Source organism: Haliaeetus leucocephalus, unplaced genomic scaffold, assembly GCF_000737465.1.
Source record: "Haliaeetus leucocephalus isolate CR32 unplaced genomic scaffold, Haliaeetus_leucocephalus-4.0 Scaffold751, whole genome shotgun sequence".
NCBI classification, from domain to species: domain Eukaryota; kingdom Metazoa; phylum Chordata; class Aves; order Accipitriformes; family Accipitridae; genus Haliaeetus; species Haliaeetus leucocephalus.
The window spans coordinates 16,709,586-16,734,795 of NW_010973187.1; the positions used below are offsets into that span (position 1 = coordinate 16,709,586).

Below are 25,210 nucleotides of genomic sequence, written 5' to 3' on the forward strand. Positions count from 1 at the left end.
GAATGGAGTGTGACTTTATCGTCATCAGAAGACCTCAAAAAAGCCAAAACAATGCCCCATGGGACCTTTTCTTTGTAGGCAGAGCCCACGGATGGTGTCTGAAAGTCCATTGTTGCACACCAGACAACTATTCTACAGCAATGGTCCCTCCCAAATGCCTGTCCAGCCACAGATTTGGGGTTGAGTGGCTGCACAAACCCATTAAAATCTTGCCCCCTTTTACTGACCTCAGCTGTAGTGGTACAGCTCTGGAGTCAGTAGCTCTGATGTGACAAACCACTTCCTACACACGACGGCACACTCCGGCACAGCGAGCATTAAGTTTGATTTCCTGGATAAAAGCTACTAATACCTGAACAGAGAGCAGTCTTTATTCTCTCTTGCAGAGCCAGCCAGCGAAACGATGATCTGCTGACCAAAGAGCAAAGTCCTTGCTGCGCACGCAGGGTGGTGCTCCCCACCAGTCTAACCGGGCAGTAGACGGCTCCTTGGCTTGGTCGGCACCAGCCCATCACTTCTGAGAAACTTCACCATCCTCGGTGTTGCGGAGAAAGGATGTGAACAAGTCCCATGGAGCTCAAGTGCCTTTTGATGTGGCTCTTGTTTGGATCCGTCAAGGGGAACCAGCCAGGTAAAAGACTGTTTCTGCCTTTCAGGGAGGGAAAATGCGATCTGCTTTTTTTTGTGGTGGCTGCTGGAGGATGTTCGCAACATCCTGATTCCTTTCAGGTAAGGAAAGATGTTAAGAGCTTAAGGAATTTATTATTCTAAGGAAACGAGACAAATGGGGTTTGTGCCCACAAACCATCAACTGCAGACAACCCAGAGCACTACAGGATATTTTTTGTGTGAGTAATGTATGTATCCTCCAACCCATCATTGGAACAGTGGGCAGATCAAAGCAGCCTTGTGCACCTTAGGTAGGTAGCTCTTTGAATTTGTTTTTTTCCATTTTGCATATAACTTTAGGAAATACAAAAATAGACACTGAAATGTCAGTACCTCTGTAGGTAAAATTGATGGCAATGCTATGAGTTAAAAGGTGCCATCCAAGTTTTCTATGGGTACTATAGATACCAAGTATTCTTTCAGCCACGCCTCCCAACTAGTAGTGCCTACAAACTGTGAACGGAGGCAGCTAATTCATTCAGCAGAATTTTACACTTTATAAATTGTGATACTGCTTATATTTGGCTTATTTATTGTGACAAGTGTGTGCACTGAGAAATGGTCTGGTGATATATTAGCGTATTTGAATTTAAACTGCTTTGTTCAGAGGGGAAAAAAAAAATCTTACGCTCTCACTGCTCCATAAATGTGATATTTCCTTCTGTATCTGATGATGATGTCGAGGTTGGGAGGTATGAGCAGAAACAAGCCTAAGTCAGGTTCTCAGATGCAATGGTACTGTTACTGCTGATGGATCACCTCTAGCAGGGCTGCGAATTTTACTAGGGGCAGGGCATCTCAAGGGAAGACTGTGTCGCTTGTAACCGAACTCGTTAATGCAGGAAGTACCTTCACAAATATTTAACCCCCAGGTGATTTTATTCTCGTTAAAGTATTTTGCCAGTAAACGCTGTACCTTTTCATTCACGGGGCATTTTCATTGCCAAATGAAGTGCCAGTGCCCACGGTGAGCGTTTAAGTGCTGCGTGCAAGAGCATCAGTGCGAGACATTCAGCCAGAGATATGTAAATAGGATCGGTTCTGGGATGAGTCAGGTCCCCTCTATCACGCTTTCTGTATTACTGTGCCTGGGACACATTGTGAGATTTCTTGCTGGCAAGTCTCATTTATCAGAAATCTTTCTGGTTTTTGGAAAAAAATTGCGTGGTGTTAGAGCAGTTGCATTTTATGCTATTTGATGTGATTTAATTCTCTGATGAATGAATAAATGCATAGCATTGCATTCTTCACTGTAAGCTCTTCTTTATTCAGCTTCCTGTATTTATTTTCAATGTCTCTCCCAATGTTTAAACATAATATTTATATATATTTTTTAAATTTCTCCCTGCAAATAATACGCTAAGGTAGAAATACCACCTTTTACCAGTTTAGGGGGGTTTATTGTAGAGATGCCTGAAGTATTGTGGCTGTAAGACCTATTGTTTTTAATTCCTTAGGGGGATCAACAAGGAGATTTGGGGACAGACATAAGCAAAGAAAAGGGAAAGAGGCTAGGTCAAACTGGTCAAAAATCAAGTATGTCTCAGAACATACAGTGCTATTCATATTTTTTTGCCTTAGTCTTTTCAGCTCATCCCAGCACTGCAAGTTCAGTTTTGTAAATAGATCCTGCCATAGATGTTGTTTGCAAGAGGGATTCTGGCAAAATGCACGATCAGGGATAAATACCATTAGGGGAAAAACAAGATAAAAAGCCTTTGTTTTACAGAACAGTTTCACCAATAGATCTCAAAGCGCTTTGAGAGGGCAAAGTCCTCTGATATGTATCGAGGGAAACTAAGGCATGGGATGATCATTCATTTAGTAAAAATTAAACTACACCTTAGTGCTAAAGAAGATAAGAGAAATGCTGATTTTCTTGTGAGGAGCATCACATTTATCTCATTTACTCTGCACAGCAGCAGTGCCTAGAAGTTGCAGGCATGGATGAGCCTTGAAGTATGCTAGGTGAGGGTCAAATACAAGATAAAAGCTGGTCTGTGCTCCTACAACCTTTCCATCTTGCTATTCATCTTACAGGAATACATTGAATAGATTTGCAAGTTAAACCTGGAAAGGATTAAAACTCACAAAAGAAAGAATTTCATTCAACTGAATTTCATTCACACAAGATGGGTACCAGATCTCAGTCATTTAAATGAGAGGAATTTCTTTCCCATTATACTTGCATATTAGTGCTCGCTCCCATGGATTTGAAATGCAATGCAGAATAAATTAAAGTTGTCAAACACATACAAGTGTTTCTTGTAAGGTCACCTAGAGAGCAAATGCCTTTATAAACCTTCCAGCTTCAGTGGCCCTCAGCAGCAAAGTGCCCAATATACAGCTAAAATTAAAAAAAAATTACTAAAAAAATTGTTAAAAAATTGTGATCCTGCTGAGGAAAAGCAGATGTTATGGACAGAGATCCTGCAGTATCTGCTTCTGCCTTCAGATGGAGAAATCTCCCTACATCATCAGAGATGAGATGTTATGTCCTTCCCTTTTATCACAGCAAAAATCCACTCTTTAGGAACTGCTAGAAAGCCACTACCTTTGACTTTGCTCACTATTGCCTTCAGAGTATTGCAGTTTTGGTCTCCCTGCTTTCTTCCTCGATGTTCAGCTTTGTCTCTCCTGTTTTTCCCGTTGCATTAATTGTATCTTCAGAGACCAGCTTTTGGATGTTTTCTATGCACAGTTTCCATCTCCTGACCCTGGTCCTGAATCTTGGAACAGCCTCCTCCATCTCCTCCAATGCTTCTCCAAAACTCACATTTCCAAAGTCATTCCATGACTTTCTTCACTTGAATCTCTGTTCCTCAGCCCTGCCAGGGTAGCAGCACTCTGTCATCTGCTGCTTTTTCTTTATGTTCTCCATTTGGAAAGTGCGAGCCCCCAGGTAAAGAATGAACAGCCCTCTTCATTTGGAAAAACGTTTCTTGCATTACAAGGTCAGAAAAATCATCAACACTAACAAATAATTTCCATCCTACTCCTGAGAGCTCCAGCAAAAAGCTCAATGACCACGCTAAGGCCACAAGTCAAATGAAATGAGTGTTAAAGCCACATCTGAAATCAGAAGAGTCCCACCAGACCTTTTTTCACTGTTACCCAAGACTGGGACACATGCTTGTCAGTCAGTTCAATTATTTTCAGAGAGGATATTCTCTACTGCCCTTCCAACCCAACAAAAGGCAAGGCTGAGAAAGCTCCAGCTGAAGAAAAGGATCTGAGTTTCTGCTGCTGTTTAAAAAGCCAATTTTCTTTCTCTGTAATGTGTTTTTCCCTTTAGATGAAAATACCGAAGAGGCGGGTGTTAGTGAAGTCACAGATTTAAGCAAAAATGTAGCCAAACCGATTCAAAACCCAAATGTCACACCAAAACAAGGCTTTCACGTATGATATTCTCAAAACCAGACTCTGTGTTCTGCTACTATACCATGTAGCTTTACCACAGAACCAAGAAGGTTATAAACACCCAGAGTAAGAAAAACAAATGTTCTCCATTCTCCACTTCGTACATTTTCGATGCAGTGCACTGTGCTTGGGCTAATTTTCCTCCCTCTCCCTGCCTTAGGAAACACTCTCCCTCTTTGTAATGCTCCCTCTTCCAATTCCACATTTGCAGTCCAAGTCCTCAGCCCAGCCTCTCTGCCAGGGCAGGCGTGAGATTCATCTCATTTAACTTCAGGCATCTGCACCATCTTCTCTACTGAGCTGGACATGTGGACGCCCTTGATAGCCAGGGGAGAGAAAGGAGTGCTTTCAGGGCACAGTTCATCTACCAGATTGCAGATAAGGGTGCAGTGAGTCATGTCCTGTGTTCGTCTTTCTAGTGACTACACAGGGAATTGAAACGTCTGCTTTTTGTCGGGTGGGTGGCACTCAGTCCATGCCTTAGAACAGGAGTGAGTTGGTGATGAAGAGGGATAATTGTGTATGGGAAGAGGGGAGACAGATATTCAGTCAAGAAACATCTGGGTCAGCAGAAGACACATCTGCAGGCTGCTTTCCTGGGAACTCACAGTAAAGCGAGCTTTAAAATGGTATCGATGCGTTAGCTAAACCACACTAATTATTGATATGAGCATGTAAGAGCATTCTTCCACCACTGTAGCTAATAAAAAGAGAGAAGCACCTTTAGGCATTGCTTTGGAGAACTTAAGTTAGGTGTCTGCTGTCCTCTAAAGAGGTCTGCCCAGCTCCGCTTCTTACAGAAGGAGCTAAGAAGGCAGGTTCCTGAGGCTAAATTACGCTTAGCATGGGAAAGCTTAGTCCACTTTCAAACCAACTCTAGCCTTGCTGTATATAGAACTTCTTTTTGCTTTAGATTCCATGGCTAGGTCAATGGCAAACAGCTGGTTAGCATGATTAAGCCAAGAGGTAAGAGAAGTGCATGTCTTCCAAACCTAATTTTCTATGGTCCTACAAAGAGTTAATGGACAGCTCCTGCTGGTTCATATTCCAGTATATTTCCAACAGAAACATCTAGTACAGAAAACTCAGCAGGCATTGAACTGCCTAGTCCTTAGAATAGGACATGCCTCTTCTTCACTGCTAGGAATATTAAAACCCATCTCCTGCCCCATCAGGCCAATCTCTCCTCCATCACAGTTTGCATTAAAACTTGCGCCTGGTGATTTCATCTGCATTATGTTTCTGTCATTACTAGTCAGATGACTTTGTAAAATAATCTCTGTGTAGTCTACAGTATAGCTAATCAAAATCTCACAGGCCAATTACCATAAACTTCAGGTCTGCACCCCAGGCCCAGAGCTGGGATCTATTGCCAGCTTACAAATCCACATAGACAATAAATGACATTAATCAGAGGGGAAAGAAGCAGGCAGCGCTGTAGTTAGCTTGTTAACGGACCCTTTGGGAATAAGTTTTGAAGTTACAAAAAGTTCATTACCGTTTCAGTCCAGTTGCTGGTATCAATTCCTTCTCTCCACCCGTATCGGTTTCATCTTCAAGAACGTGCTCTATTTAGAGAGCACATAGTTTCAGGCAGCATATGAACCCCCAGGGCTGAATTAGCTTTTCAGGCACATCTGGATAAATGTCTTCATTTTGGCATGGTTTGATTTCTTGGTATCTCAGGGGAGAGGTTCTCTTCATCTGTGAACTAGGCAGGTGTGTGAAGTACCTGGTTTCTTCCACTACTTCTACCCAGATCTTCAGGATAGCTGGTTTGCTACTGATCCTGTCTTACCACCTTTGTATTTAGGGGAAAATTGTCCTATTTTTGCACCTTGCCTTTTTAACTTGACATAACAAAAATGTCAGCGCTGGTGACACACAGCCACATGACAGAGGAAATTCTAAGTTTAGGTTATCGTGGCATGACTCACTGTCTGTGTTTATCTAATACTAAAAATACCTGTTATCAGTTTTCCCTATTCACTTCTTCTGGACAAAAGGTGTTGTTCTGATGCCTCGTCTAACACTGCTCTGCCAACTCAGGCATGGAAGAGAAATAGGCAGGAGAGCTTCATAAATCCTAATACTGTCAGCACATCTACTATGAGCAGTTTTGCGTTGGGTCAGTAATGTATTTGAATGGGAAGCCTCAGGGAAGAAAGCCAAGCACTGAAAGAACTGACGGTGATTTAGCTAGTGGGTTTCTTTCCCCTGAGCCTACACCATGATGCTAGATGCTGAGGGCAGCCAAAAGCTAGATGCTGAGGTTAGCCAAAGACAGTTAAGCTTTACTTAGCACATGGCAATGAACTTGCAAAAGACAGGGCATGGCAGGGTGTTCTGCCTGGCACCAGCCTCCAGTAATTCCTATGTGATATCTGACAGCTCCCACATGCCCCAAGACACCTCAAATGGCATCAGGCACCGTTGCTTAAGCAGGAATAGCAGGAATCCCACCTATCTCTTGGCTCATATAACAAGGCTTGCAGGTCTCAGAAAACTTACCAAACTTAATTTTGGGAGCACACCAGAAGATGCAATAACTACTTTTTAATTTTTATGTTTCATGGATGTCTATCATCTGAACCCACTAGTCTCCTAATTCCAAGGGCATGTTTCCATCCACTATACGATAATAGTTGAAACCGGTTCCAAAATTTCCAGAAATGCTGTAGGCACCAAAAATCCACTATTACGGGGAGAAATGCAGATTCCCAGCTGCCTTAGGAGAGCTACGTGTTCTAGCAATTCTGCAACTGATAGCAGTGCTAAATCCCATGAACGCAATTACACCACCCTCTTCAATACCCACCACCCATTTCAATACATCATGTTAGTACCTCTAAGTGCAAAGAAATCGAGCCATAGGGCACTTTTGGGGTGTAGGAGATGAGAATGGTAGGTTGGGGCTGATGAAGCTTGTGAATGAAGGAAAGGGAGGGCAGAGGACATTGAGGTTGAAAGAGAAGGAAATAGGGATGCGCAGCACCTTGTCACGGGGATGGAGAATTGGAGGATGTGGGGAGGGAAAATGAGGAGGCAAACAAAACCCCAAGAGATTTGAAGGTGATGTCAGGGCAGTCTTTTAAACCAATACTAGCAGGAGTGTAGCCCTGGAGCAGCTGTGGAGGGAGGCAGAACGCAGAGGGAAGCTGGGCTGTGCAAAACTGGGCCACCAGAGGCTATAAGGCAGGTTACGCCTAGGTGTGCTGGCCTTTGTAAGATTTATATTTTCATATCACACCAACTCAAACGAATCAACAGACTAATTCCCAACCAGGTGTGAAACAGCAAAAAAAGCAAAGTTAATCTCCCCTAAAAACATAAAAAGTCAGAAATCTAGTCAAGGAGTAAATGTACACTGCCATTCTCTAGTTTCCTGGCTTCTTCTCATCCCTTGGCTCTTTTATCACCCACACAGCAGGAATGTTGATTTTTTTAGAGGCAAACCATGCAGTCTCCTCAGGCACAAAGATTGAATGAAGTTCTAGGGATGATTCACTCCAGAGGTCATTCCATGTAGGCAATATGATCCAGACCTCACCAGGTCTGCTTCCTCTCTGCACAGTCTTCCCATGCTATCCCGAGAGGTCCAGTGCCATGAAACACCCCTGCAAGCCTATATGCCACCATCTATGGCCTTTGCAGCTTTGGAGGATACTTATTCTTCCCTGATGGGAGTTTGAATACTGCAATTAGCTGGGACCTATGATGCTGCTAAATGTCAAAACACTGGGAGCTCTTCTGGGCAAAACTATAGCTTCCATTCTCAAATAGACTTCACTGAGTGTGTAGTCATTATAATGAGTTATTATCACATCTACCGCCACAATGCCTGGAGTCCTGGCTGATAGCTAGGACTCACTTGTGTAAGTGTGGTACAAATAGCTGGCGAACACAGAAAGTTTAGGATCCAAATGTAAGGCAAGCAAGTACAGAAGTAATACTGATCAGCATGTTGGGTGCCTACCTGTTCTTGAAAGATGAGTAAAAGACTACTTAAAGAAAAGCACCTCTGAAGATATATAAGATATTTAAAGACAGTGAAGAGGAATAATGGCAACTTGAAATGTCCATATTCATGCAAGGCTTCTCCAAGTGCAAGGACTGGTACAACAATAAACCCCAAAGCTGATGACTTTGATAGCAAACACGTTGATGAGTTGGTCTAGCATGGGAAAAGAAGCCAATGTTTTGAAAGGATATGGTTGATAAGGAGAAAGTTCTTGAAAATGGGAGTGAAATATTTGACATGACAGTGAAGCAGCTAGAAGTCAACAGAGGGAGGCAAACAGAAGGTCACAATGAGACGTAGGAAATTCATCTTTCCAAGCGCTTTCTGGATCAGAGATAGGAATGTGGTTGTAAAGGCCAAAGAAGTAGATACTGCAATGGTTTAGATGTGAGAAGAGAGAAATGAGAGTGATGTGGATGAAATGAAAAGGTTGGATTCTAGAAGTGTTGTGTGAGATGCAGCTGCAGCATGGATGTGTTGATCCAAGAGCACCAGCATAGTGGGTATTGCTCACCATCACCCATGGGCACCATTTCTGCACAATCCCTATCTGATGCGTCCAAGTTCAGAAGAACCTTAACTTCATTTGATCATCGATTAAAACAACAGTTGCCCTTTATGATGAGTAGGCTAAATGTTGTGGGTTTTCTGAAGAAGAGACTAAAGAGTTGTAGGTTTGAGTGCCTCGTGCTGAGATTCAGATCTGCAGTCTGCTTCAAAGAGGCTTTTGAAGTCTTGAGGGAAACATGCTTTTAGCTTTCAGGGAAAGTGAGAGTACATGATCTCAACTTGCTGCTAATCTGATAACTCTTTAATTTTAATCACCCTGACAGTCTGTGGTAAACCATGTGGTTAACTATTTCGGGTACAGTCGCTTGTCTCCAAGCCACAGTCTGATGTAGTTTACAAGGCAAACCCTTTGATTACACAAAGATACAAGGGGATTAAAATATCCCTTACGCAGTTTAGCTGTTAAGCCGCTCACAATACTTTTCATTGTTGCCTTCTTCAAACTTTGTGACTTTTATTCAGTGGCAAGATAATGGAAAGTAAAAAGGGCAGAAAATATCAAGGCAAGAAAATGATGGGTGGCTCTGAAAGAAAAGGGCATCACAGGACTGGGTCTGGGAGTCACTGACTGGGTTGCTGTAGGCAAGGCATGGCTTTGTTTCAAGGAGAAGGCACTTTGGGAGTCAAGGACAGATGCCAAACGATGAACAACTATCAGGGATTCAAGGCTCTTTCACAGTCATTCTTGCTGGTTGCTAAGGCTGCATTAATTACGGCTGCAGAAAATGTGAAGACATGATGATGAAGGAATTTAACTCGTAATAGCTGTTACTATTATGCATAAGTATAAAGGGCCACAGATCATGCACCGAAAGATCCTGAATGCCAGCCCTGATGCAACCAGCCTGTTTTATCTTTGAATTTCTCAGCCTTTAGGCCTTAAATAATCATTAAGTAGTGCCTTTATCAACTTCTGGGTCTCCAGCTCAGCTTCAGTGGGCTTTTCAAGTGCACTGAAACGATCTAACTTAATTCCTTCCAACTGATTGAGACGTATATTTAGATGTGATTTGCTGATGACACAGCACTTCACGTCCTTGTTTTGGGACAAGTTATATTTAGGTTTGCAAACTTATTTCACAGTAAGCTGCATTTTGGTGTGCTCAGACTGAACCGAGACTCTACTCCCCTTTCCGATGTTTGCAACTTTTAATGGCTTAGTTTTGCTTATTATGCCTCACTCCATAGAGCGAGGGCTGCACACTCTGGTGCAGGCAGCAGCTCTACAATGTGATTGTATACAGCTTCATTAAGAAAATGCTGGTAGTGTTTCATGTTGCCCATCCGCTGGGTGCAGAAAGAAAGGGCTCAACAGCCTGCTTCAGGCAGGAGGGGCAGGAGCAGGCAGATAGGCCTGGTGCCTCCTACCACCGCTCCCAGCTGCTGCGGAACATCCTTGCTCCAGCATCCTTTCTCTTCTAAAAGAAAGACAAGGGAGTCTCGTTGGCCCCTCCTAACTAAAAAAGTCTAGACAAATACAGGCTTCATGTCACTTGGTGGAGACACTCACAAGGGATTTTTCTGCACCCTGAACAAACCTGTACTTAAAAAAATCAATGGCAACAACTAACTCCAACGTGAAGAAGGCTTTGGATGGCGGGATTGTTCTAAAATTAAAATGAAAAATGTTCACTTAAAATAACTAATAGTTTTGCCAGACACTCAGAGCCCCTCCTTGGCTTAGAGACAATCAAAGAAACAAAGCTTTGCTACCCTCATGTTCCCTTCATGACATCCAGTTTCATCCCTCAGCTGTGATTTCAGCCCTGTGGCTGGGAGCAGAATTAGGCTTACTTTGCTGAGCTCTGGGCATGATCTGGTATTGATAAGACAGAAAGATGTGGGAAGTCCTCAGTGAATAAGGTAGATGCACAGGCTGTCCTGATTCTCAGGCTTTCTCTTTGCAGAAAAATGCCCACCTCTTCCAAGGACCAAATTTGCTGATATTACTGCTGATACATATGCACTGGGGACCAGACTGTATTATGAATGTGACAGTGGCTACAAGCGAAGAAGTGGACAGTACCCGGGAATTAGGTGTCAGAGTACACAGCATGTTGCTTCTTGGGTCTACAAGGAATTTGAATGCATTAGTAAGTGATTATTGTCCTTTTACTACACTTGTAGAGGTGTTTTTCCAATGAGTTAGTCTGTGTAAGACACATCTGGGCATTGCTCTAACAAATTATCTTTTGTGCTTATCTTTGCAAATTGGAAATTGCAACAATTCTATCCTGCCTCTAAAAGTTTGGGTGCTCTGACTTTGCTCCGCTATTCATCCTGCTGTAATTCAGCAAATATAACTTCTCCCACAGATGAGACAATTTTGTTGTCAACGGCTCCCATGATGGAATTAGATTTTACACAGAAGCCAGAAAACAAAACAGAGAGCCCTGCACCCCAGAGGCAAGAAAGCCTTTCAGAGTTTGACCAGAAAGGTAGGTAAGAGCCCATTCATTACTGTGATGCTTCTTCCACTGATTTCCATGGAAGCAGTGTAAGAATTATAAGTAATTTTTAATTATTTTGACAGGCAGAGAGAAAGAAACAATTGCTATAATACCTAGGCTGAACAAGTGATACGGTGTAAGTGAATAAGTATTTTATATCCTAACAAAGAATTAGGAAGGCTTGTTATATCCTGCTTGTCTACTTTTTGCAAGAACACAAATCATGTTTCAAGAACATAAGCAGTAGATAAAATCTATCTGCTTTAACCATGTGCTGCCTTGTGATCCCACAGATTTTTGTGGTCCTCCCAAGACTATTCCACATGCCTCTTTAAGCCAGAACGCCCATTATTACCTGGAGCAAGTATTACATTTCAAATGCCAGAGCGGTTACGATAAGCAATCCCCCACCTCTGGCACCAGCACGTGCAAGAAGGTGAATGGCAAAATCATCTGGACCCATCTTGACGTGCGATGCACCAATGACAGTGATGGGTGGCCGACACAGATTATTACACCAGGTAAGATGGTTGCTTTGGCATCACATTGGTGTCATGACCTGCTCATGTAGGGTCCAGAACCCCCAACTCAGCACATGAGTCCTAGGGAACAACCTGCTTGGGGTTCAGGATGGAGAGATCAGTGACCTCAGGGCTCTGACACTGATGGAGATGTCATCTCTGACTGATGGAGATGACATCTCTGGGGAGGACGTAGCTGCGTCCTACTTTTGTCTTGGGTGTCCTTTCATACTAACTGCAAAATTGCAGGAATTTGTGAGCAGATAGAGCCACTCTCTCATATACTGGGAAGAAAATAGAATAAGCCTTCTCTTTTTCCTGCCTCCCAGCAGCTATAGGTCATCTATTGTCACTTCACAGTAAGGTACTCCAAAAAGTATATCTAAGCATCTCTCATGATTGCTCAGGGTTTTAGGATCCAGAGTTTAGCTAGTCCATAGCTAAACCTAAGTGATGTGGCTCGGTTCTTAATTTAACACCTAGGATGCTGTTTTGAACAAAGAGACAGCAAAAAGCCCACCAATATTGCACCGTAGCCCTTATGGACCCAGATTCAGCAGGACATGCACTACTGCAGTCTGGCAGCTGGAGTTTCACTGCTCAGGGAACAAGCAGGGCTCTCAAGTGAGGCTGTGGAACGTCTACCTCTTGCTTTTATGCCCTTAGATAGGTTAATGCAAGAAAAAAGACCTTCATGGCCTCTACCCCACACAAATTACCCACCTTTTCTGATGGCATCTCTCCTAACTCTACAATGCATGAGTTCAATATGCAGAGAGAAAACAGAGCCCCTTTCCCAAGTATCTGTGATATCACTGAGGGTCTTGGCCCCTTTCTGGGTGGCAGGCAGAGCCATTGTAGGTGGACGGAGTCAGATGTCCACCATCTCTGCTGTCCTCAGGCTTTCATTATCTTCCCAACCTCCCCTGAGGTAGGGGAGTGCTGTGGGCTGAATTTTACAGGCAGCCAATGCAAGGTCAACATGAGAGGACTTTTCCTACCAACTGAGGGTGGAAAAATCTGATTTTCACCAGTACTTGGGCCTTTTAGAGGAAATTAATCTTGCAGAACTGTAGACATCTATTGCATAGATGCCTACATCTGAGTTGGACTGCCTTTATAACTGACAGATGGGAATAGGTGTTGACGGTGCTGTGTTAGCTGCCGTATTTCACGTCTATTTTAGCATGGATGACTTGCATCCTATAAAAACTTGTTTCTCCCCAGTGGCTATAGCAGATCCCAGGTAACTATCATCTCAGAGGCCACGTCTACATAACAGTAGGTGAGATGAATGCCAGCCCTTGTGACCCATACCAGGCCATATGGTGGAGCAGGATGGTTTGGGCAGGCCTTTTGCATGCAGATGACCTCTCAGGTGACACTTGGCCATCGTTGCCTCTCCTTGCTGCTCTGACTGCAAGAATGAATCACCTTACTCACTGGACACACTCTTTCAGCATTAACCCAGGACTTTCTCCCCTTCCTTACAGATCCGTCTGTTTCCTTGGGATGCCCAGTTCAGTGTGTTCCAGATACAGCAGTCACAATTTGTTCTTTGGTCTTGCCTCCTCCTTCACAACAGTCACTTTTTTTCCATTGATAATTTCACTGGTACTATCAGGATGAAGGAACTTCTTGCTATGATGGAAATAATCCATCAACATACCAGTCCTAGAAAATGATACAACCTATTGAATAGTCAGAGATTACAAATATTTGAAATTTTAAAGTTAGGATTATGAAAGACATGAGAATGGATGATGAAATAGGCCATCTTGGCCTTTAATTCAACAGAATAATTCCAGTTTCCTGCAAAAGTACACTCAAACCTGACCAAGGTCAGGTCTTTGTAATTAGTGCACCAAATATTTATTCCCCCCAAATGTTGCCTTTCTCTTTGTTATGATGTGATGTCTTTTATGGGGCTGGATAAGGGATATCCTCCCCTTTCTCAGTTCTCCCCCCAGCATTCAGCACAAAGAGATTTATCAACAGACCACTCTTACAGGACCTCCTGTTAAAAATCTGTCCATATCTCATACTGGCTCAAGTTCAGAGCTTCCTTTTCAGGATAAGGGAAAAATTAAATTAATTTCTTGCACCAGGGAATTTTTGGCTTACATTTCTGGGGAAAAAGAGGTCCTGTTTGAAGCCATGTTTCCAAATCCTAGCTTGGCACCTTGAAAGTCAACCTTCCCAATTTCATATGAGCTGGATCCCATTCCCTGGAAGATACAGTTCACTTCATGCCCACCATTAACAGATATCAGATCAGCACATATGTTGATATCCAGGCTGGAAACATCTATTGATGGCCAAGAAACAAACATGGCAATTATTAAGTCTTCTGTGCAGAGGGAGAGCTGTCAGACTCTACCCTCGTCACTGCTTCGATGTTGGAACGAGCTGGCTCTTTGCCTGACTCTATCCTCATCACTGCTTTGATACTCTTCACTAGAAAAGCAAATCGATACAAAAATCAAGAATTTCTCTCTCTTCATAGGTTCGACTCATCCACCCTTTTCCTCATCTGCGATACTGCCAGTGACAGGTATGCCATTTTGTTAATTGGACTCAGACTTCACTCCATCCCCCAGAGAAGTTACTTTGCCTTTCAATTTGCTGTTCTACCAGAGAGATCCATATCTGTTATAAGAGCTAATAAATACACTGCAAGACACATCTATGTCCTTGTATTGGGTGAGAAGTCAGTAAGAAAAGTGTAAATAGAGACTGTTTAAGCACTTAAGATTTTTATAAGGAAGTTTTCAAATACTCATAAGGGATGTAAAAGAAAATAGATCTACCAAAAGTCTAGTTTTTAAATGAAGCAATTTTCAGATTCTTTCTCTGAGACTTTCTATGAATTCAGTGAATAACTTCAACTGGAAAAAACCAGGAAAAAATGTAAATATTTAAATGATGTGTTTCTTTCACATTTTCCAAGGAGTAAAAAAAGATGGGCAAATAAAATATTTCCTCACAGCTAAACTGATGCGTTTCGATCAGTCTGAAGAGATTTTTCTTCTCCCCCTTCCCTATCTTCCATTTAGCCATTAGCTGCGAAAATAGAAATTGTCTCTTACTGTGCATACATTCAAGACTTTGTACAAGGGCTCTTGATTCCAGCTGGAGTCTGCTGACAACTGTGGCGCACATTATAATAAGGAGGAATAATGGAGTGAGATAAAGGAAGGGAAAGAGGATTGTTGCAAACTATGCCAGAACCGCAGCATCAGTAGTCCCTGGTTATTTGGCTGCGGTCAATCTCTAGTTGCCCAGGTGCCCTCTGGCTGGGTCCTGTTTGCCCCAGGGAGGAAAGCCATGGGGCAACATGGAAGAACTCTTGCCTCTGGGCATAGGGGCAACATGAGACCCTATCCCAGGTCTTGCCTGTTTCTCCCAGTTGGAGTAACTGCAATAATTAAGATAACACCAGGTGCTAACCATGTTGATTTTCTGTTTTAACAGATATCTTTTTTGTTCTGCTTATCATTCCTGCTGTCTTTGTGTGACTCACCAAGCAGAGAAGACGGTAAGTGGGACGGAAGCAGGAAAATGTGAAATCTAAAAAAAAAATCCCTAGCAGTGGAAGATCAGCCATCTCACTATTGCACTGCTTAGACTTCTGAATACCTTCTTTGGAATTAAATAAATGACCCTGGATTTTGGGTTGTTTGGTTCAGCTATTAAATACTGGCATAAGAAAAGAAGGAATCAGAGCTTTTGAAATCAAAAAGCATGCTTGCTTTGTCCCAGTCATTGTGGAACTCAGAATGGCAGTTCAAATAACGAGTGGAAAATTAATCCTGTGGGGAAATTAGGGTTAATTATGCAAATATGTTGGTTTCAGATAGATTACGCAATCAATCTTTTTCTCTCTGGCTAACCTGTGGGAAGTCTGGTGGAGCATACGCCACCACAACCACGTAATTCTTCTTCCTTCACCCTCCTGATTTCTCAGTCACATCATGACACCTTTGTACTTCAAACTTATTTTAGTCTGGCCTCCTCACTGTTTCTATTACTACACTGAGATGCACCAAGGCTCCTCCTGTTCACAGGCTCCCCAGCCTACTTAATCCAATTTGACATTTGGGAGTTCTTCTTTTCTCCTCTCTCTTTGCTAATCCTCATCCCCATTTCTCTTCATGCTCCTTACTAAGTTCTGATGGGCTCTGCTTCTCAGCTAAATGGGGATTTTTCTCGAAAAGGAGGAGGGGAGGACCTTGTGAAACCACACCAGCAGTGTTGTTTTGCTAGTTCACGATAGGATAAAGCCATAGAAAGTGTAGACAATGCATTGAAACATGTTTTAGTGAAGATGGTCAGCCATGGTGCAGATTGCCTTTGCGGGATTTCTGAGAATATGATAGGTGAGAAATTGTCAAGAATGATCGACATTTCACTGGCTCTGTGGTGGAACAAATGATGAGATGGCTGATACCAGGTGAAATAGTAACTGAGACCCTAAGTGGTGTCTTCTGCAAAAAGTACTGTGTGGTTTCTCGTAGTAAATATAGAAGAAGCCATGGAAAACCTGCCTCTTCCCAGCTGCACTAAAGTCTTTTTCCTTCTGTAGAGAAAACTTCTTAGGGAATTGTGGCATTCAGATCCAAACTCATGAAATCGATGACCTGCCACAGAAGAAACCAGTGACAGATTGTACCAGCGACTCCAAGACCAGCAGTGGCAAATGAGGAGGAAGCCTGGACGCTCAAATCCAACACGTGAAGGAGGCAGAAAATATTACAGCCTAATTCTTCTGGGGACACAGCAATTTTGCACCTACAGAGTGCAGGTAGAGGGATTGTACCCCATCACGGACAGACAGGGAAAGAGCCCTGCCTGAAACTGCTTCCCCAAAACACTTCTCCTCCTCCCGCCATATAGCAGATGTATGGCTAATATAACCGCAGCCTCTGCCGAGCGACCAGCTATACATATGGACCACTCACCCAAGTACGTTTGATGATGGCACCGTCATCACAGCCCGCATGCCTCCTTCCCCGCAAAGAGAGATTCTGGATGGCTGATGTCCCCCCATCCCTTCCCTACCCAGACAGGTCAAATGCAGCCAGTCACACTTTTCTCCTCCTTACACTGCTCCTCTTGGAAAAGGAAATCAAACACATTTACCCTCTGCACGTAAGCTGAAGATCTTACTCCCTCATGGTTCACTATACACATGCATTTGTCATTGCCCTCTTCTTCCCAATTATTTTGGACCAGCCCCTTCCACAACAGTTACTACATTATTCCTCCAGCTCAGAAAAGGATGCTGCAGATTGTGGCAGCTGATTAATTTGACAGCTCCTTCGTAGCTGCAGAGCACCAAAGAACCTAGCGCAAAGGCATTTGAGGACAGACTCAAGCATCCACGATACTTGACACATATTATTAGGAATTTGTGAAGTCTGAGTAGTCTTCTGCCTCTCTTTAGCCACGTTCAGCCTGGCAGGATGGGGTTCACCTGATAAAATGCAAGCATCTCTGTCTGAGGCAGACAATGGGGAGGAATAAGTCCCTTTAGAGGGCTGTTCGCCTCACCCTATTGCCTATATATGTGTGTATGTGCATATTTATTTATTTATGCCACATATACACACACAGAGATGTATATATACAGGCCAAATGACTCATGGTCTAAAGGCACCTGTTTCTCTGTATTGACTCTAAACGATGCCCAGATTGACCAGACTAGCTATAGATGCTTACATAGCATATGACAAAAGCAAAATGGGATGAATCCCTTCCTCGTAATTCAGGAGGCAGGAGATCTTAGTGTAGTTTTCTATTTTGTGATAGAGTGTATGTGTCATTGTTTTACTGGTTTGTATTCCTGTTGAGTTATTCTCACTCCATAGCCTTGATATTTATACTTCCCCTGGCTTTTTTAATTCCTGTTGGAATAGGACTTATTTGTACTACGTATCTTTATAAAGATGGATATGTAATGGTCTATTACATGCTGTTATTATGTCTGGAAGCAAACAACAATCTGTATTCACGCAATAGATGATAGGTTTTCACACCTGTCAGCTGCTCTGAAGGCTGCAAGCAGTGCTACTAAGCTTTTCTGCTTCATTCGGTCGATACATATTACTTATTGCTAACATACCTCCGTTAACTGCTGCAGTTAGGCTGGCATGGTTTGTCCTGCTCAGGGCATTTCACTGGAGAAGGCAAATATTTCATCTGCTCCTAGCATGCACATTTTTATGCAGATAACAAGAGCAGAATCATATGTCTTCCACTGCTCCAGTGGTTTTTCCTCCTTTTCCTAGCCAGCTTGGCTCAGGGGCTCTCTCTCCACATTTTGCCTTCGTTTCTTGGAAATTAAGGGAGACACACTGCTAGTAAGGGACCTGTAAGCAGTAGTGGGTTACAGACTGGACAACTATTATGGGTTTTAATTTTTCTAGCTATTAATACTATAGAGAGGCTGAACCCAGGTCACCTCTAGCATGGGAGCTGTATTTGTTCTTTATCGGGAAGCTGTAACTCTCAGCTGAGCTGTACTTTACCTCTCGGTAGGGCTTGTTGGCCCTCGGGGGAAATGTTTGTGTCTGAGGCTTGAGCCTTCAATACAACAAGCAGAGAGCAAGTAGAAATCAGTAGGACCCATCGCTGGAAGAGGCTGTGGCCAAAGGGGCACTGTCACTGTTGTGCTTTCTCCATGGCCACTCTCATTTGTTTACATGAGATCTGGTGGTTGGTATTTTTATTTTGTAGACTTTGATTTCCTCAGCATGAAACAACTAATAAACTATAACAATAAATTGTTCTGGATATTTGAAAGGCAGCTTGTTCTTCTTGCTATTGATCTCAACTTTGAAAAATACATGATTTATTTTCCGTTACCCTCTCATTTTAGCAAAAGGTATGACAAACTCAGGAACGTGTTACAGGAAGGTTTATTCTGAAGACCTGTGCTAAAGCTCACACGTGTACTGTCACAGCTAACCTTTAAAATGCAGGAGGAAACTAAAAATATTTGGGCACAAGGATCTCTGGCAAAGATGTCTCCAAAACAGATAATAGAAGCAATTAATAGATTTTTACAATCTAAGGGCAGTGCAGCTCCCTTAACCCTAACCCATCCCAAGGGGTGGAAATACACATACTCTTATACCATGGCCGGGAACCCAAGTGTGAGGAAATGTGTTTTTCCAGAAGTCTGCAGTGTAAGAATCAGCTTGCACATTGCAATGTGTCATCATATGTGCCTTCATACGGGCATCTCCATGTGAGCTGGTCCCATCACAGTGGAGATAAGAGTAGTCTAGAGACACTCAGCTATCAAATGCAGGTGTCCACCCAGGTTTAATAGTTTTCCAGACCCCACGGACCATATCAACCATTGACTCTACTGGGAGGTCAGACAGCAGCTCATACAGAAACACCTACAGATTGATCTGGTTGCCTAAAGATAGGTGTCTGCCATGATCTGAGACACCCAGGGGTGTTGGAGACATCTACATAGGGCTGGAAGCTACAACACAGGACCTATGGGAGGCCTGTCCTCCTCTGCATGGGTAGCTGGGAGCCAAGCAGCATGATTTGTTTGTGCCCAGCCTGCAGAATTACCCCCACGTGTAAACACCTACTATAAGACTTCCCAATAAGTGAGCCGGATCCCAGCCCTAGAAGTCATGAATACTTGCAGAATCTGTCACTCACCTTTGTAAATGCATCGCTGAAGAAACCTGATAAAAACATTTCCTGCCACGCTAAGAAAAAAAAAATTCTTAAGTTTAAATGTAAGCAAGTTTTTTTGGTTGCAATGACAAATAAAAAATAATAATAGGTGGGGATGTGATGCACAAGTACTGTTCAGTGGCCAAAAATGGCCCGTGTCTTAGACAATTTAGACAGTAGATATAAGGCAAGGTTGAGAAGGAGTGCAAGGAGGCAGCAAAACAGTACAGATCTGCCTCTCAGTCACAGACTTAACACTCCAGCTACTTACATATTTTCTAGATCTAATTTTTCTGTAGGAATAACAGCATGGCAGGGCAAATATGTGCTCACCTGGGGAGTATAAAGGCATGTGAGCAAAGACTTCAGGACTCCAGCAAGCACCAGCTCCACCAGTCATTTCCAGGTGTCTAATTATTTTCTCCTCCAGTCTTTCTGCAGAAGAAATTTGGGGAAGATATTCCCTAACTAGATTTCATTTTGAAAGCTGTGGCATACATACCCACACCAAATATGACCCTTTCTGTCAAGGTGTCATCCCAACTGGGGGAGGTCCATGAGGGAGGAGGGTGCAGTCCACGGCTGCAGGGCAAAGTACTGCCGCGTAAATGGTTTGGGGCTTTTTTCAAGAAACGAAACTGGTCCTTCTTCCCTGCCACCAACCTCCACCATCCTCTGTCTTCCTAACACAGCCCTTCCAACCACCCGACGTACCGCCAGAACCCAGCTGTGCAACCCCCAAGAAGCCCAGCAGGGATGAGGGCTCCCAGACGAATGCTCGGACTCCCGCGATTTTTGGAGAGGCTCCCGGGGAGATGTCACCGTAGGTGTCCCCCAGGAAACCTCCCACCTCCACGGGGAAGCTGGTGGCAGCACGGCTGCAAGCTGACGAGAAAGTCGATTTCGCTCCGCGGGTCTGGGGCGGGAGGTGGGTATCAGAAACACCCTGCTTCAGCGTTTCCAGACCAAAATTCTCAGAATTTCCATTTCAAGGGGAATTTGGAAACTCTTGGGGTTTTGTTCTGATTCAGACTGAAACCACATTTTGAAGCGACAAAATTTCCTGTGCATGAGGAGCCCTGTTTTCCAGCTCGCTCTGCTCAAAACCAAAGGTTTCTCTCTCCTCCAACTTTTAGTGTTTTCATGCTGCTCAAACTCCCTCAATCCTTGGTAAAGTTCTGATTTAGGGCAGTGTAAGAGGAAAACAATAAAACTGAAGGTTTTTATACTCTCCTTTTTAGCCTTAAGTTACAATGCACAGTAAAATGAAAATAATTCTATCTTTGTTTTATGGATTGGAAATGGGGGCACTGAGGTGACTTTGTAAACCAGTCTCAGTCCCGGTCCTGTGCTCTGAACATTCAGCGTAAGATCGCAAAGCCCCAGGAGTAAATTGCTATTTACAGTTTATGCATGTAGCAATTTGTTAAACCAAGTCTTCATTTACTGAATGAAGAAAATGTGAGCAGGTTACTCAGAAAGATATTAGATTCAGGTAACATAACTGGTGAAGGAGATGCGGTTGTGTAATTTGTCAGAAACAGAGTGCAAATTTACATTATAAGTACTTTACAGAAGCCAAGGTGATGCTTAGAAAACAAACATTAGTTCATAGCAGGAGACCTGGCATCTTGGATCTGAAAATATTAATCTCCCTGATATCATTATGGCATGTGGAAAAAAAAGTATTCCCAGCAAATATCCTGGGAATTATGTAAAATAGTACAGACACAGCACAAAGCCTTTCAGTGTGAACTCAGCACGTGTTTTTCCTATTCCCTCTCTTCCCCAGTTTAAAATCTTATTAATTCCCCCACATCAGATCTAAGATGTCTGTTTTAATTCCTGCTGAAGCTTTCCTCCAAGCCCAGTTTGTGGCTGGTCTGGCAGAAGTTTTTCCTTTTCCTCGTCTACTCATTTACTACCTCTATGCAAATATGTTCAATGACCCAGTTGTTTTCACGGTGCCATTCCCCTTTTATAAGCTCTCAACAGACTTTTCTGCTATCTCAAACCTCTAATTCATATACTCAGGGCCCTTCTGTTTATCCCACACTGCATTTTGCTCTAGAAGTTGCTGACTATGATTTTAACTCTTTGATTCAAGAAAGACAAGACAGAAGATGCTGTAGAGATGCAAAGATCCGTGATTCGTTGTTCCTCCATTTAACTGGCCAACAATAATATTTCACATATTTGGATGAAGAATGAAGAGGAGGAATTGTTTTGCAAGTCTCCAGGCTTTCCAGATTATTTGGTGACCTTGCAACAACAATGCGTAACATGTGAAAATAGAGATGTTGCTTGTTTTTCAATAAACTGAACATTCCTCTCTTCTACTAGCTCCCAGCAAGAAAAAGCAGTTAGGTCAATGGAAATGATACTTTTTTTTCCTTTTTGTAGATCCACATTTAACTGAAGGCAGGAAATTCCCAGTGGGACCTCCTGTGAGACTCAGGAAGGACCCTCATGGCTTTGAGCTTCATTTCCCAGGAAAAAAGCCTGTCCCTGCAGGGTGAGATTAAGAGATGGGCACCCCCCTGGGCAACCAGCTAGGAGATCAGCTTGGTCGTACCACAAACAGCACGTGTTTTGCTCAGAACCACGCACAGTACATCTGTTGCCTGCACAAAAGAGATGACAGGGAGATCAAATAGCCTCTGCCTGCCTGACCCAGCAGATGGACATGGCATGTCCTTCGTCCAGGAGATGGCAAAGCCCCACCAAGGTGCTCCCAGCCTGCCTTCCCCATGTGGCAGCCCGAGACGCACCCAGAGAGCTTTACAAATAAGCATATTGTATTTACTCTTGCGAAATGTTATAGCTGCTCAAAATCCGGATGCACCAAAGGAGTTTTGCTCAGCTGCTTTCTCAAGCAGAGGCTAAATGATGCCACTCTCTTGATTTTCTTGTTTCCTTCTTTTTTTGGGACAGGATGTGACAACATGTTCAGTCCAAGGAGTTTGAACCATTGGCGTTTTTGGAAAAGGACTAAGCAAACTGCACCATCCAGCCCTTTGCAGTGAAGTGAGCTTAGACAGCGGCAGGGCCCTCTGCAAGCTGCGTGCCCATTCAAACAACCCCAGCGAGCGACGCAATGAGCAATAGGGCTAACGAGGTTGAGCTCCCAGCATCCCCTCACAGCTCCTGGGCAAAATAATTTTTCCTTTGTGTCTAAAATACCAGCAACCCACTAGTGCCCACGGCTCACCCCAAAAATGGACGGACACAGAGCAAACTGCAAAATTACCTTCCCATCTCAGTGCAGGTGTATCTTCCCAGCGGACAGAGGAGCTTCCCATCCCACCGGGGGCACACACATGATGCATGGACTGGCTCTGGGCTCACCAAATTCCCCGTTCATAGCCTGGGTCAGCAGCAACCAGAGAAAAATCACAGATGAAAGCTGCCTAAGAGGATGCTCCTGGAGCTGGGGACCACAGGGCTGGGGCAGCCCTCTGCTCAGCTCCAAGCCAGGGTGCTGTGTGAGGCACCTTTGGCATCTGCTGGAAGGCAGCCCCCAAGCTGATTCATTTAATTTTTTTGGCTTCCTAGGTGTTTTACATGCATGCTGTGGAAGGGAGAGCATTTCTGGGTACTGCCAGGGGAAAAGGTCCTGGGGAGAGCGCGGGGAGCTGATGGAGGGGTGACTCACAGGGGTGGTTGAGGAGCAGGGGATTCCAGCAGAGGCTGGAAAGCGGGGGCGGTGGGGCACGGGATGGGCAGTGGTGAGGATGAGTGTGGTTTCAAGCCCCAGCAGGCATGAGGAGGTGGGTGAGCGAGTCAGAGGGAAGCCCCATGAGCAACACCAGAGGTGTCTGCAGAGGTCCCTCAACCTGCAATAGCACTGATGGTTTCACCCCATCAGTGGTCTGTGTCAGCGTTTGGACGAAGGAGCAAAAATCCATTGGGGCAGGGGACCTGGGACTGCAGGGGCTACCCAGCAAAAGGGGGATGTGAGTGATGTTCCTACCTCGTCCTCCTACAAAGCAAAATATTCTCCCACCACACTGAGCAACACAGCTGGCACAAGCAGCTATTGCTGCTCTCACCACGGCAGCTGGAGATGACAGGAGCAGAAGTCTGCGGTGGGAGCTGGTTGCCTATGCTCAGGTGTCCAGAGACACTGGAGATGCCCTTGGAGAACTGGTCTGGCCTCTGGCTGCTGGCCCAGATGGGTGCGGGTGTCCCCCAGGATCCTACAGCAGATCAGCCAGCCCCACTGGATGTCTTGCAGACATCAGGGCATCTCGAGTGGCCCGGGATGCCTCTACTTATGCAGCTGAGCCACACCTGGATCTCTGCTGGCTGCAATCAGAGCTCAGGCACTCAGCACCCACAGAGAAGCCTGCATAGAGGTGTCTGACTCTGCACCTGAAGCCCTCCCCATGTCTCTGTGCAGCCTCCAAAGAGGTTTGTCCTGCATGAGTGATGAGACCCAGTAGGCTGATGAACAGCTCCCAAGCTGAGAAGTTCAGGCTCAAGCTGGTATCTCTGTGAGACAGTTCGTATGAGTCATTTGCACCATGATCCACTTTGTTCATGCACACTCATAGGAAAAGTAACTGGAGTCTGACGGTGACGCTTTTGTAGGTGTTATGGCATCTTCAGATTGGATTTGGACAGCATACCTCCTGCAAGGATGCTATGGGTACTAAGACATTACTAGCAGTGGAAATTTCAGTGGGAAGCAACTTCTGTTTATATGTAAGGTGACCCTATGATCCAGCACTGAAGAAAATAATTTCTATTGTAAACTACTCAGGAACTAAATTATATAGCATACATTGATCTTTTATACCCATTGAATGCATTCCATAAAATCAGTTATACATAAATCTGCAGAAAAGGTTCAGAAGCAGAGCAGAGAATGAAATTATCCAACCAGTGTATCACAGAAATGGTCAAAGCTTGCTGTATATCTGATCTCTGAGCCTCATTGTCTGGTACCTCAGCTCCTGCTCTCAGGGTGCAGGTGCCAAAAGCAAGCAAACAAAAACCTGCTAGCAAATTTACATAAACACAGACTCTGCGTAAGCACAGGGTTAGGGAGCTTAGTGATTAGATGTAGGTTATTTGCTTCCTTCTCCTTGTTTTATTTATTTACAGACCTCAAGAGAGCTGGGATGTTCTTCCTATGCTTATATAGTTGTATTTCTTCTTTCCACCTTCCTCTCTCCCTTTATCCTTTGCTGTTGTCATTGGCTCTGTTGGTCAGAATGTATTTGTAGGATAAACCTTACAGACTCAGCAATCCTTGGGCTCTTTGCTTTCCTTGTCCCTGGATGAATCACAGAATCACTGAATTGTTGAGGTTGGGAGGGACCTCTGAAGATCCTCTAGTCCAGACCCCTGCTCAAGCAGAGTCAACTAGATCAGGTTGTCCAGGACTGTGTCCAGTTGGGTTTTGAGTATCTCCAGCAATGGAGACTCCACAACCTCTCTGGGCAACCTGAGCCACCCTTGTCCCACACCCTTCCTAAGGAGGTGAGGGACAAGTCAGCAGCAGACTATCAGTGATACCTAACGAGGAGAGGAAGGAACTATGATCTCTATATGGGCATGAAGCAAAAAGCAAAAAAAGGCAAAGCCCTTCTAGTCTCAGTGAGAAGATCTTTTTTCCTTGCCCAGGGGCTGTAGCCCAGCCTGCCGGTCCTTAGACTTCTTCCTAAGAGCTCCCTCCAAGGGTGGGCAGGGGAGGAAACCAGCTGGAGGCTCTGCTGACCTCTTTCTCCCTTTTATCGGAGGAGGAGGTGCTCTGAGAGACAGAGCTGGAAAACCACTAGAGAAGGAAGCAGGATGGGTGCTGCACAGGACATAAGGCGAAAGGTCCCGAGCCTTTTTACACGCGGGAT

General features: G+C 44.1%; 1 protein-coding gene across 1 annotated transcript; it reads left to right on the plus strand.

Annotated features, from left to right (window-relative positions):
• The first annotated feature begins 570 nt into the window (after positions 1-570).
• On the plus strand, positions 571-16,354 carry LOC104840286 (interleukin-2 receptor subunit alpha-like). The gene is made up of 7 exons (XM_010581111.1): positions 571-631; positions 10,588-10,773; positions 10,996-11,118; positions 11,424-11,651; positions 12,879-12,897; positions 14,158-14,205; positions 16,237-16,354. The coding sequence occupies exons 1-7, from the start codon at positions 571-573 to the stop codon at positions 16,352-16,354; spliced, it is 783 nt and encodes a 260-aa protein (XP_010579413.1).
• The last annotated feature ends 8,856 nt before the right edge of the window (positions 16,355-25,210 follow it).